Here is a 13,914-nt window from a genome sequence, read left to right on the forward strand (position 1 = left end):
TTTACATGCAGTTAAACTCCCATGTCAAGGGTGAGGACCGAGGGACGTACAACCTGTAGTACCTACTCTTCCCAGTCAGCTCCCTGCATGGAGCCACTCTGGGGCACAGGTGGGAGTCCCCGGAGCTGCTGGGGGTCACACAGAAGTAGATGGATCATAGGAGGTCCTGGGTGTCCCTCGCTCACATCTTAAACATCCACTTACACAAAACTGGGTCCAGCCCATGCTGGCATGCGTGAGGGAGTGTCTGGTCCGGCTCGCAGGGCTGCTGAGGAATAAGGAGTGTGTTGCACTGGGGTTGTCCATCCATCTCCACTTGTTTTCTGTTGGACTTGCACAAGATGGAGCTTGCCACTCACTGACAGCCTTGCCTCTTTGGCCTCTAGGTCTCTTGAAGACGCTCAACACCACAATTGAAGAAATGGAAGCTGTGAGCAAAGCAGGCTTGGGAATGCTGAAATTTGTTGAAGCTGTCATGGGCTACTGTGACGTTTTTAGAGAAATCAAGCCCAAAAGAGACAAGGTACTGCCCACGTGTGAGACCTGAAAACCACTTGCAGAGACTGATCTGGCGTCAGAATTAACGTGTCCCCAGCTTTGCTGGAGAGGCCCCGGCAACATTCTGATTTTAAACCTCATAAGCATTTCCCCTGGCCAATAAATGATAACTCTGAAATCCAACTCCCATTTGGACATAATGCGAACCGACAGAACCGAGGTCTGAAAGATTGTCAGGTTCTCTGTGAAAAGAGCAGGACAAAAGATGTTCCTGATTGTTCTCTAGGGTTAGAGCAGGGTTTCTCAACCTTGGCCCTGTGGACATTTGGGGCCAGATAATCCTTTGTTGAAGGAGCCCTGGGTAGTGCAGTGGTTAAGTGCTCAGCTGCTAACTGAAGGATTGGTGATTCGAACACACCCAGTGGCTCCATGGGAGAAAGACCTGGCGATCTGCTTCCACAGAGATTACAGCCTAATAAACCCTATGGGGCAGTTCTGCTCTGTCACATGGGGTCACTATGAGTCAGAACTGACGGCACACAACAAGAATCCTTTGCTGTGGGGGCTGTCCTATCCCTTGTAGGATGTTTAGCAGCATCCCTGGCTTCCATCCACTAGATGCCAGTAGCATCCCCACCTCCAACTTATGACAACTAGAAATGTCTACAGACCTTGCCAGCTGTTTCCGGGGAGCAAATCCGCTCCAGTTAAGACCCACAGGGTTAAAGTAACATGTAGAACACAAAGTACAAAGAGAACATTATATTCATTTGATCATTTTTCAACCATATTCTGACATTGCTTCATTACTCAGAAAACCTAGAACCCATGCTAAAGCAGTGTTGTCTTGAATGTGTTCTTTAGAGTTGTTGACTTAGAACCACAGGTCCTTTCATTTTTTTGTGTACTAAGGTGACCTTAGTACACATGAAAATCAAACCATCTGCTAACCGTGGTGCGGGATACCTTTCTTTAAGGGATGTACAGCTTTTGCGGCAAACTGTTGAAATAAAACTCAGAAAGGAAGCTGTGTGCCTCGATAGTGACATGTGGTTGCCCCAAAGAGTTTGAACATCCTTAAAACACGCAGTGTGGACATAAGGTTGAGGCTTTTTTTTCTGTTGTTGTTGTTGAGAACATACGCAGCAAAACATTGACTAATCCAACAATTTCTACATGTACAATTCAGTGACATTGATCACATTCTTCAAGTTGTGCAACCATTTTCACCTTCCTTTTCTGAATTGTTCCTCCCCAACGAACGTGAACTCACTGCCCCCCACGCTTCCTGTCTGACCTTTTGAGTTGCTGTTGTCAGTTTAATACCAGATAGATAGTTCTTCAAAAGAGCTCGATGTTCAAGGCAAACATTCTTTACTAATTAAGTTAACCTATGGTATTGATTTAAAGACCTTCAGGGGATATTTTTGGTTTAAGGTTTAAAGATTATCTCAGGGCAGTAGTTTTGGGGGTTCATCCAGCCTCCATGGCTCCAGACTGTGTTGCTGGGTCCTTTGCCCCATCGTCCTGTGAATACCTTCACTCAGGTGGCCAGGCTGGAGCGGAACTTCTACCTGACTAAACGGGAGCTGGAAAGGATCCAGAATGAGTTGGCCATGATCCAGAAAGAACTGGAAGCTTTGGGGGCCAAATATGAGGCAGCCATATTGGAAAAGCAAAAGCTACAGGAAGAAGCCGAAATCATGGAGAGACGGCTGATTGCAGCCGACAAACTCATCTCAGGTCTCGGGTCTGAAAACATCAGGTGAGTCTGGGTAATGAATCCGGGTCAGTACAGTTGGTACTTATTATTTGCAGATTTCATATTGGGGAGTTTGCCTACTTGCTAAAATTTATTTGTAACCGAAAACTACTACCTGTGGTACTTTTGCAGCTGTTCACAGATGTGCAGAGTGGTGAAAAATGTGAGTCAGATAGGCACGTTCCCAGCTGAGGTCGAACATTTCAGGCAGCTCTGCCTTCCTGTCTCAGCTCTCAGGCTGTAAACCAGTGTCTAGTCTATTTAATGCCACATTTTTTGCGTTTTTTGCTTTTGGCTGGTGATTTCACTGCTTAAAATGGCCCCAAACGTGGTGCTAGAGTGCTGTCTGGTGTGCCTGAATACAAAAATTCGGTGATGTGCCTCACGGAGAAGATCCGTGTGTTAGAGCAGCTGCGTTCAGGCTGAGTCTCAGCGCTGTTGGCTGAGTTCAGTGTTGATGAGTGAACAGTGATAAATAGTGTCTTCGAACCCACCCATAAAATAAGAGTGTTTCCAAGGAGTGGCTGGTGGATTCAAACTGCCAGCATTTGGTTAGCAGCCGTAGCTCGCCATAGCTCTTAACCATGTGCCACCAGGGCTCCATGTATTGATTAGTCAAGGAAGATGTTGTGACCAGAGGCTCGTGGAACCTGACCCTGTGTTTCCTTAGAAGCAGTGTTGGCTACAGAAGTGTTTGTGGTGACTTTGTAGACCACAGTGACCACGAGTGACAAGAATTTACTGCAGCTCTAAGGGAAGATTTGTTGTTTGTACATCAACGTCAAAAGTGGAATCTCTTGCAGCGTTGATTCTTCATTCTGTGTTGTCTTTTTATCCAAGAATCATGTGGAAAGTTCTTATTTTACTACTATCACATCTAAGGTGGCTAACGGCCATTTTATAAATTGTGCGTCCATCAGGTACTGAGTATCATTTTAGTAGTTACTAAGGGGTGAAGAGGCAGCACAGCTGTGGAGAACAAGGAGAAACCAGTGGCCTGTGGCAGGTAACCTAGGTCATGGGAATATTTGCTTCTCGGTGACCTCTGACCCCTGAGTCTGTCCTGGAAGAGTCTGTAGCTGGCTGGTGCTTCCTCAGGGCCCCAGTGGCTTGTTGGGTCCTGGGTGTCAGTCTTACGTGGGTGGGGCTGTCTGATGCTTATGGGCAAACCCACTGGGCATGGCTAGTCCACTGGCTGGGACATCCTGTAAAACTGGTGTCGAGGAACACACATGATTTTCAGTAGTTCTGGAACTAGTCGACTTTGGGCATTTCCCAGAAGAGGCTAAATGACACATTGCTTTCTTTTACCTTGGGTGGATTTCTGCCACCAGGGAGGGCAGAGCTTGTTAACTCTGGTGCTGAGCCGCTCTGATGGACGTATTTTTGTATACCTCTGATTAAGTGTTTAGAAGCAGTGTCATTACTACGGGATAAATAGCACTGGAACAAAATGCATTCCACAGACATTTATTGGGCCCCTACTAAATGGAAGCCCTGCGTGGCTAATGGTAAAGTGCTTGGCTACTAACCGAAAGGTTGGAGGTTTTATTCCACCCAAAGGTGACTTGGAAGAAAGGCCTGGTGACGTACTTCTGAAAGATCACAGTCATTGAAAACATCATGGAGCACAGTTCTACTCTGACACACGTAGGGTCGCCATGAGTCAGAATCAAGTTGATGGCAACTGGTTGGCTGGTTGCTAGATGCCAAGTTCTGTTGAGCGCTGGAGTGGGACAAAACATTAGGTTCACTAGGGTGAACTGGCTACATTTGGGGCAGAAATCTCCACTGGCAATGCAGCAAGCTGGTCCTTCTGGAACATTCCTGTGGGTGGTGGCTGGAAGGTTAAGTGCTGACCGCGGCTCCCCTCTCCCCCGACAGGTGGCTGAAAGACTTGGACGAGCTGATGCACCGCCGAGTGAAGTTACTAGGAGACTGCCTGCTGTGCGCGGCTTTCCTGAGCTATGAAGGCGCCTTTACATGGGAGTTCCGGGACGAGATGGTCAATCAAGTTTGGCAGAATGATATCCTGAAGCGGGGGATTCCCCTGAGCCAGCCTTTTAGATTAGAGAGCTTACTCACGGACGATGTCGAGATTAGCAGGTGCGTGCTGCCCCAAGCCAGGAGGACAGGGAGGGAGGGACCTTAGGCTGGGGCCTATGTGGTGTCACCCTGGCTCGAGGCAGGGAGTGGCAGGAGGACGATGGCCTGGGCCACACCCAGAAGTCCAGCTGACTCAACAGCACAGAAATGGCCGGGCGAGCTGCCGGTCCCCGCAGCCCGGGGCTGGTGGATGGTCCCGGCAGGCCAAGCCCACCGCCCTCCGCCCTTGGTCACTGCCGCTGTCCCTTCCAGGTGGGGCTCCCAGGGGCTGCCGCCTGACGAGCTCTCCATCCAGAATGGCATCCTCACCACCAGGGCCAGCCGCTTCCCCCTGTGCATCGACCCCCAGCAGCAGGCCCTCAACTGGATCAAGAGGAAGGAGGAGAAGAACAACCTGCGGGTAGGGCCCGCCCCCCGCGGTCCCTTCTGCCGTGCTGCCCCTTTGCAAAGCAGAGCTTCAGACGAAGCCCCCACTACCCAGCAGCCCTGCGCCTCCCCTGAGGCTGAGCTGAAATGCCAACGCCTGAGCCCCACACTGAGCCCCCCACCCTCCTCTGCCTGCTGGCCCCGCAGAGCCTTCTGGGTGCCATGAGCACCTGGCACCGTTCTCCTCATTACGTGTGCAGCCTCTCTCGGCTGTGAGCAACTTGAAGGCAAAGATCACGGTTTTCTCATCTTTGCGCCCCTCCACCCAGTGCAGGGTGTACGGCGGTAGATGCTCGGTCACTGTGTTTTTTTGTTTTGGGGGCGGTTAACAACTTGACTGAGATATAATTCACATATCCATACGATTCACCCATGTAAACGGTATACGTGAACAGTTTTTAGTGCATTCACAGAGTTATGCAACCATCACCACGATCAATTGTAGAATATTTTCATTACTCTAAAGAGAAACCCCACACCCATTAGCAGTCACGCTCATTTCTCCCTGCACCAGCCCCTAGCAACCACTGATCGTCTTTCTGTCTCTGAGTTTGCCTATCATGGACATTTCGTAGAAATGCCGTCAGTCTTTTGTCACTGGCTTCTTTCACTTAGTATGATGTTTTCAAGGTTCATCCATGTTGTAGCATGGATCAGAGCTTCACTCCTTTTCATAGCTGAATTACATTCCATCGTTTGGCTATGCCACATTTCTTTTATCCATTCAACAGCAGATGGACATTTGGGTTGTTTCCACCTTCAGGCTATTGTGAATTATGTTGCTGTGAACGGCCGTGTACACGTTTTTTCGTGCACCTATATTTTTGTTTCTCTTGAGTACATACCTAGGATTAGAATTGCTGGGGCTTGATCTCTTTTTCGGTGGACTAATGAACAAGTTAGTGATTTTCAGTTGTAACTTTCCCTTCTTTTTTTCTAGACCTTGCTTCCAGGTGTTGATGTGCTGCTGGGGAGGACATCCATTTGAGTTCCATGGTCAGGGAATTTCTCCCTCTAAAATTCACATATATCTGAAGCGGGACAAACATTATTAACACGGGAGTGTTTCTAGAATTCTCCCTTCCCTAAGCCTGCCAGAGAGTTCTGAAATTGCCAGTCCACTCCTAGCCGCCAGTCCTATTCCCACTCCATCTCTTAAAAAAGAAGGATTCTGGCTTATGGGGAGAGAGGCTAATAAGTAAATCAACATTATCAAGTTGGAGAAGGGGGCTGGAGAAGAAGGGAAGCTCCAGGAGCTGGAGATAGAGGAAGCATTGTTTCAGATATTTTGAGGAAAGAGATGTTGGATCTGTCATGAGGTGTGAGGGAAGTGAAAAAAAAAAAAAAGATTAAAAAATTATTTTTGTGGTCTCTGTGTTTGGATCCCTTTTGAGATCTTCTGAGAGATGCGAGTAAAGAATGAAATTCACTGTAATTACTTTGGTACCGAACTATGCTTTTTGAATGAGATGCTGCTCTGAGCCTGAACCTCATGGATTTCTGGGTTTATATGGGTTACACACCTTGCTTCTCTCCCTATCATTTTTCCCCGTTGGGCTCCCTTCAAGGTCATGACATGCTCACTCTCTATTTCCAAGGCATTGTTCCCTTGGATTTGTCAAGGGTACAATTAAGTATGCTGACTTCTAGCACCTGCTTCCCCTCTCTTGCAGGTTGCCTCCTTTAATGACCCTGACTTCTTAAAGCAGCTGGAAATGTCTATAAAGTATGGGACTCCTTTCCTGTTCCATGATGTTGATGAGTATATCGATCCCGTTATTGATAACGTCCTAGAAAAGAACATAAAAGTCTCCCAAGGACGGCAGTTTATCATACTTGGAGACAAGGAAGTTGACTATGACTCAAATTTCAGACTGTATCTCAACACCAAACTGGCCAATCCCAGATACACCCCGTCAGTGTTTGGGAAGGCGATGGTGATCAATTATACTGGTAAGAATGTACAGAACGTCAATTGCAAATGAAGGTGGTTACCACAGAACCACAATCCAAGACGGAGGCTTCTAGGGGACATCATTTCATACAGGGACCCCTGGTCATTCTCTTATAGTCACATCTGAACTAATGGCCTCTTAACAATTAAGCAAAAACCTAGAAGTTTCAGGTGCCCTTTGGAATGCAGTGAGTTACATGTTTTGAGACACACTGAGTCTGAGCTGACCGTGGACTCACGGATCCCGTTGGATTGGGGTGAGACCTCTGCTGGCTCAGGAAGTGATAGGATTTTTGTGTATTTAAATTTATGTCGTGATTTGTATTTCTCCCCTTCCTCTCAATTGAGTTCTGATAAAAATTAAATGCCATTTTTTTAGGGTTGTTTACAGCGGCTTAAATAAGCTCATTAGTTTTGGGTGTATTTTAACCTAGGGCCCACCAACATGTGGGAGCCTGGACCCTGGATTGTATTTGAGTACGTACGTCTTCACTCTTTTTGTCTACCACTCTTACAGCAACATCTCTATCCCATCTGCTATTTTTTACTTTGCTCCTTTATGTTGATTTTTGTAGGGGTGTCAATTCTTGTGCTCCTCAAATGCTGCTTTAGACACACCCTAGGCTTGTCCCAGGCATAGCTGTGTAGGTTATGGGACACAGCATTCAATGTGTCGTGTGGATATGGCAGTGATGGCCTCTTCTCAGCTCCTTCCCCCCCACAGTTACACTGAAAGGCCTTGAGGATCAGCTGCTGAGTGTGCTGGTGGCCTATGAGAGGAGAGAGCTGGAAGAGCAGAGGGAACACCTCATCCAGGAGACGAGTGAGAACAAGAACCTGCTGAAGGACTTGGAAGACTCCCTCCTTCGGGAACTGGCCACTTCCACGGGGAATATGTTGGACAATGTCGAGCTGGTGCAAACCCTGGAGGAGACCAAGTCCAAGGCTACAGAGGTATGAGTGCAGGCAGGGGCGGGGCAGCCATGCTTGGGCTGGATGTGCGATCATTCTGGGTCTGGGACAGTGGCCTCTTCACCATCCGCTCTCACTGGAGACACCAGCTTTGATGTTGGAGCACATTGCTGGTTCTAGGGCTGGACTCTTGACCTCCAGGGGCTGGCCAGACTTAGGAGCACTTTGATCCTGGTATGTTCTGGAGCTTAACTATCGCTGTGTTCAGAGAAAGTTAGAAACTTCATGAAAATCGGACCATCCCTCAGCCATCCGCAGCAAACGCACATAGAGCAGCTGCCTGGTCTTCAGAAACCCAGTGCCACTCATTGATGGCCATCTCCGTCCTAGTAGGGGTGGGAAAGGCTGGTCCATGAGAAAGAGTAATACTGAATGAGCGACACAGTTGTGGATTTTCCATCTGCCACCTGAGCTGGGTCCCATCATTACAGACGTGAGCATGAAAGTGACCAGGTAGAGCATACACAGTGGAATAGAGACACATATGAAAAACATAAAATTTGCCTTTTAACCATTTTTAAGTATACGATTCAGTGGCATTAATTACATTCACAGTGTATATATTCTATCTGCTTCCAAAACTTTTTCATCACCTGAACTAGGAACTCTGTAGCCATTAAGCAAACATATCATCAAGACTTACTTCTCTCGGTTTCTGAGCTGTCTGTCTGCTAGGTTGGCTCCATTCTTAGCTTCCCCATGGAGCCAAGCTCTCCTCATGGTCACAACAGGGCTCTGGCCTCGTTTCCTCTCAGGTTCAAGTCCAAAGGGGAAGAGTGAGAATCATGAAGGTCCTGAGAGTTCCTTAAGTCATATGGCCACCCTAAACCAGGTCCCGCAGCCTGGGATGCGGTGCTGATTGGCCGGGCCTGGGTCACATGCTCCCCTGGAGTTGGGGTGGAGCCCCATGGATGGAATGAATGGGGAAAGATGGAATCTCCAAGTAACAGTCAGGACTGTTCTAGAAGAAAGGGGCATGGCTGCAGAGGAGTTGTCAGTCTTCTGGGCTGCTGTAACGAAATACCACAAACTAGGTGGCTTATAAGAACAGAAATTGTCTCTCATTGTGGAGGCTAGAAGTTTGAATCCAGGGTGTCTGCAGAGCCATGCTCCGTCTGAAGGCTCGAGGGGAGGATGTGTTCTTGTCTCTCCCAGCTTCTGGTGGTTCCAGTTGTTCTTGACTTGTGGCTGCATTGGCCTCTGTCGTCACATGGCACTCCTTCCACTGTGTGTCCCTGTTTGTCTTTTTCCTCTTTTATAAGGACACCACTCAGTTGGATTAGGACTCACTCTATCCAGTATGACCTCATGTTAACTTTACTGCTTATATCTTCAAAGACCCTATTTCCAAACAAGGTCACATTCACAGATACAGGGGTTAGGACTTCAGCGTGTCTTTTTGGGGGACACGATTCAATGCATACCAGGAGTCAAGCCACAGATTTCCACCATATCCCCCAAGAGGGTCCCTGCTCTTGGCCCTGTCCTGTCCCAGGTGCTTTCAGACGCCTGTGAGCATTGCACGAATTTCTTGGCTGCCCCCATCCCACCCCCTTCTCACGTTGCCATTTCATGAGCCGTTCCTGTTTCCATCTGGCAGTACCTTTCATACAGAACAGGTTGTTTTGTGACGTGCGCCTTCGCTCTAGGTGTCAGAGAAGCTCAAGCTGGCAGAGAAGACGGCCCTGGACATTGACAGGCTGCGAGACGGCTACCGGCCGGCCGCCAGGAGGGGAGCTATCCTCTTCTTCATCCTGTCTGAGATGGCCCTGGTCAACTCCATGTACCAGTACTCCTTGATCGCCTTCCTAGAGGTCTTTGGCTTGTCACTGAAGAAGTCCTTGCCTGATTCCATTCTCATGAAGCGATTAAGGAACATCATGGACACGTTGACCTTCAACATCTATAACTATGGGTGTACAGGTGAGCAGACGACCAGGTCTTCATTGAGAAGGTGGCGCTAGACCTCTAGTGTCCTGTCCTCCACTTGCTCTCCGGCCCTGCTGTCCTCTTCCGGGGCAGGGTGGTCAGCACGTCATGCAGAAACGCCATTTCGGATACGGAGTGACAGTCACTGCAGACAGCACTGTTGGCAGGACCATTCAATGGAGCCCACACGTTTCACACCCGTTGACATCAAATGCCAAGAGGACTAAATGCAGCCATGCCGTTTGGATGTTTTAGTTCATTTCTTTTAAATGTTAGCATTTTGTACAGCCGAAAATTAGTTTTGTAAGTGTATATATGTATATATATACCTTTTAATCACTACCCATGTGATGTTTCCTGCCAGGGCTGTTTGAGAAGCACAAGTTACTCTTCTCTTTCAACATGACCATCAAGATAGAGCAAGCAGAAGGGAGAGTGCCCCAAGAAGAATTAGGTTTCTTTTTAAAAGGTAATGGGTTCGCCTAGTTGCTTTCTTCCCGACTTCCTTGACCCACGTTGTACACGTGCATAAGGTTGTTAAACAGTGTCAACAAAATTTCTCCTTAAAATTTGACTTCCAAGAGAGCTGCTTTAGTGGTTAAAGCTCATGGCTGCTAACTGAAAGGTGAGCAGTTTGAACCCACCAGCTGCTCCCCGGGAAAAAGATGTGACAGTCTGCTTCCGTAAAGATCACAGCCTTGGAAACCCTATGGAGCCGTTCTGCTCTGTCCTACAGGGTCGCTGTGAGTCAGAATTGACTAAATGGCAATGGGTTTTAGTTTTCAGTTGACAAATCCAGTTTCAGAAATGGACCTAGTTTGACTTAGCGCAACCTGCCTCTGTCTAAGGCCTCCCTGAGGTCGGAAGCTGCCCCAGGCTGACTGGTTGGAGTCACGGGCCGTGACACGGACAAGCCCATTTCTTCTCCTCTCCCCAGTCTCCTTGGGAAGTGGACGTTCCCCTGAGTGAGAGACATCAGAGTAATGAGCGGCTCTACCCTTTCCCGTGTCTGGGGTCAGCAGCACAATGGCTGTTTCTGCCTCTTCTTCTCTGTGACTAGGAAACATTTCCCTGGAGAAAAGCAAACGAAAAAAGCCCTGTGCCTGGCTGTCCGACCAGGGATGGGAAGATATCATTCTTCTATCAGAAATGTTTTCCCAGGACTTTGGGAGTCTTCCTGATGATGTTGAGAAACACCAGGCTGTCTGGCAGGATGTGAGCTCTAGTTTGTTCTCTTTTCCCCCCCTCCCCTTCCCGACCCCACAACCATCTCCAGACTTAAACTTTGGCTTCAACCCTCCTGAGTGAAGATAGCCCTATGCGTTTAGGGTGTGATCAGCGCCCTCGAACTCCCCGGGTGGGATTCTCCTTTATCTGGTTCATCCAGCTGTGTGGGAGAGCCAGCCATCCATCTGTCCATCCATCCATTTATCTAACCATCTGTCCATCCAAAAGTACTTACTGAGCATCTACCATGAGCCATGTCCTTTGATGGGCAGTGGGGCCTCAACAGTGAATAAGACTCAGTCCCTCTCTCCCTGAAGTTCATAATTTTGGGGGTAGAAATCGACAGATCCAACCAGAAGTAGCCTTGAGCTTCATACTTCTATAGATTCACATCCCTTTACAGTGGCCTTTGAGACCTTCACATAAAATTGGAGCTTACATCATTCCCAAATGGATGCCACAATGAATGTTCTTTGCTTTCCCCAGTGGTACGACCTGGATTCGCTCGAGCAGGTTCCTTTCCCCTTGGGTTATGACAAAAACATCACCCCTTTCCAGAAGTTGCTTATTCTGCGCTGTTTCCGTGTGGATCGGGTGTATCGGGCAGTGACGGACTACGTGACTGTAACAATGGGAGAGAAGTGAGTGAGTTGTCTGTGTTTGTTTGACCCTTTCTGCGGGGTAGACTCTCAGCCACCCCACCTGGACCCACAGACAGCCATGGACAGCCAGCTCCTGAGACAGCTGTCCCAGCCCTGCCTTATCTGATAACCACCTAGACCAGCCCCATCCAAGTGAAATACAGTGTGGTCCACATATGTAATTTCAGATTTCCCAGTAGCCACATTAAAAAAAAGGAAACAGGTGAAATTAATTCCATATATTAAAATGTTATTTCAACATGTAATCAGTATAAACATAATTAGTGAGATATTTTCCAATCTCTTCTTATATAAAGTCTTCATATCCTAGGTGGGTTCACACTTACAGCCCATCTCCATCTGGACGAGCCACATAGCAAGTACTCAGTAGCCACATGGGCCTGGTGGCTCCCATACTGGATGCAGCTCTAGAGTCAGGCGCACAGCCAGACAGAAAGCTTAGTTTGCAAACTCAAATGCCCCTCATTGTGGGTGTCAGGCTGGGTGGGACCATGGTAAGCTGGCAAGGCCAAGTCCCCATCCACGGGGGCGGCTGCCCCTTGACTGCTGCTGACCGAGGATAGCAGGGGACGTTGTGGGGCCCAGAGTGGCCAGAGCCTCTGACTCTGCAAAAGGGACTAGAAATTTGAGATTTTTACAAGAAATCTTCTGACTTTTATGTGTTAAACATTAAAAAATTTTAAGTAATTTAAAAAATGTTTATAATTAAAAATTAAAAAAATTTTTAAAAATCCCTAGATGTGGGCCACTCAGGACACATCTGTGGGGGTGTCAAGGGGGTGTCCACCTGGAAGGCCGGTGAGTCAGGGGCCAGAATAAATCTACTAACCCCAACACCCATGTTCCGAGCTGGGCTAGAGGGGCGCAGAGAGGCCCCAGCGTGGGAGACAGTGTCAAAGCTGACGGTGACATCAGGAGTCCATGCCAGAGCTGTGCAGGAGTGATGGTTAGAGGGGGCTGGGTGCCCAAGGAGAGGGCACCGAGCAGACCGGTGGCCCCTTCCCCCGTCTGCTTCCGTCACCAGGTACGTGCAGCCCCCGATGATCAGCTTTGAAGCCATTTTTGAGCAGAGCACTCCAAACTCGCCCATCGTGTTCATCCTGAGTCCCGGCTCTGACCCTGCCAGCGATCTCATGAAACTGGCCGAGCGCACCGGGTTTGGAGGAAACCGCCTCAAATTCCTTGCCATGGGTCAAGGTCAAGAGAAGGTGAGGTGCCAGCCTCTGTCAGGAACGAGCTGACATCTGGCGCGACACTCAGAGTGTGGCCCTGCACATAAGCTGGATGCGTTTCCCATCTACGGAGCAGTGATCAGAGGTGCAGACAATGATGGTACTAATGATACTGTGGTCCTGGATCTAAACTGTGACCTCACAGCCTTGCACATGCTCTGCTGTCCTCACAGCCCTTTCACCTGCAGTCACTATCATTGTCACTCCTGCACGCGTCCTCGCAGCAGCCCCGTGGTGGGTCAGATTGTCGTTACCCAGCTGTGTGGCCCAGGACGTGGGGTGAGGAGGCCAAGCCCCGGCCCAGGTGGCATAGACGGAACCACCTGTCCTCGGGTCCAGGCGCTCGCTTCTCCACGGCCTGCCTGTCCACACGGCGCAGTGAACCTGTCACTGGCTGTGCGTCGTCAGACACAGTGGGACAGACGGCAGGAAAAGTCTGCAGAAGGAAGCGTGGTGGTCGGCCACGCGGGCTCTGGGCAGAGGGAGGGAGCCTCTGTGGGGCCCCGTGCAGGCCCCCACTGCTGGGAGCCATGAAATGGGGCCCAGAGGCCTGGTGCTGAGTCGCCCTGGGGGCGAGCTGAGGGCCCAGCAAGGCACAGCCGGCTGCCTCACAGCACAAACCCCAAAGAAGCTGTTTCAATTTCAGCACTCGTGTAAGTTTTAAGCAAGGTGGAAACCAAGGTTTTATTTGAGTGTTTAGCTTGTTTTCACTTTGAATTACAGTCTAGCCTCATTATTCGCACACTGCGTGTTTGTGAATGTGCCTGCTCCCTCAAATTGATTTGTAACCTCAAAGTGAATGCTCGTGAAACTCTCACAGTCATTCGAGGACACGCACAGAGCCCGAGGCACGTTCCCAGCTGAGGTTGAACATGGCGACACTCTGCCTTCCTGTCTCATCTCTCAGACTGTAAATGGGTGTCTTTTTTATCGTCTGTTAAAGTCCTGTGTGTTTTGCATTTTTATGCTTTTTGTTGGTGATTTCCTTGTTTGAAATGGCCCCAAGTGTAGAGCTGAAGTGCTGCCTGGTGTTCTGAGTGCAAGACGGCTGTGATGTGCCTTACACAGAAAATACGTGTCTTCAATAAGCTTTTTTCGGGCTTGAGACGCTGTGCTATAGGCCATTAAAGAGTCAGCAGTGTCTGT

At 48.9% G+C, this 13,914-nt stretch overlaps 1 protein-coding gene across 1 annotated transcript in view; it reads left to right on the forward strand.

Moving 5' to 3' along the window:
- Window positions 1-13,914, forward strand: part of DNAH10 (dynein axonemal heavy chain 10) — a 136,665-nt gene that overhangs the window by 114,115 nt on the left and 8,636 nt on the right. The window contains exons 58-68 of the mRNA XM_004384997.1: window positions 387-523; window positions 2,046-2,263; window positions 4,145-4,366; window positions 4,619-4,766; window positions 6,466-6,745; window positions 7,471-7,700; window positions 9,368-9,641; window positions 10,012-10,116; window positions 10,708-10,862; window positions 11,361-11,515; window positions 12,561-12,744. Coding sequence (XP_004385054.1) covers window positions 387-523; window positions 2,046-2,263; window positions 4,145-4,366; window positions 4,619-4,766; window positions 6,466-6,745; window positions 7,471-7,700; window positions 9,368-9,641; window positions 10,012-10,116; window positions 10,708-10,862; window positions 11,361-11,515; window positions 12,561-12,744 — 2,108 coding nt within the window. The remainder of the gene's footprint in view (window positions 1-386; window positions 524-2,045; window positions 2,264-4,144; window positions 4,367-4,618; window positions 4,767-6,465; window positions 6,746-7,470; window positions 7,701-9,367; window positions 9,642-10,011; window positions 10,117-10,707; window positions 10,863-11,360; window positions 11,516-12,560; window positions 12,745-13,914) is intronic.

The sequence above is a fragment of the Trichechus manatus genome, unplaced genomic scaffold, assembly GCF_000243295.1.
Source record: "Trichechus manatus latirostris isolate Lorelei unplaced genomic scaffold, TriManLat1.0 scaffold00131, whole genome shotgun sequence".
Taxonomy (NCBI): domain Eukaryota; kingdom Metazoa; phylum Chordata; class Mammalia; order Sirenia; family Trichechidae; genus Trichechus; species Trichechus manatus.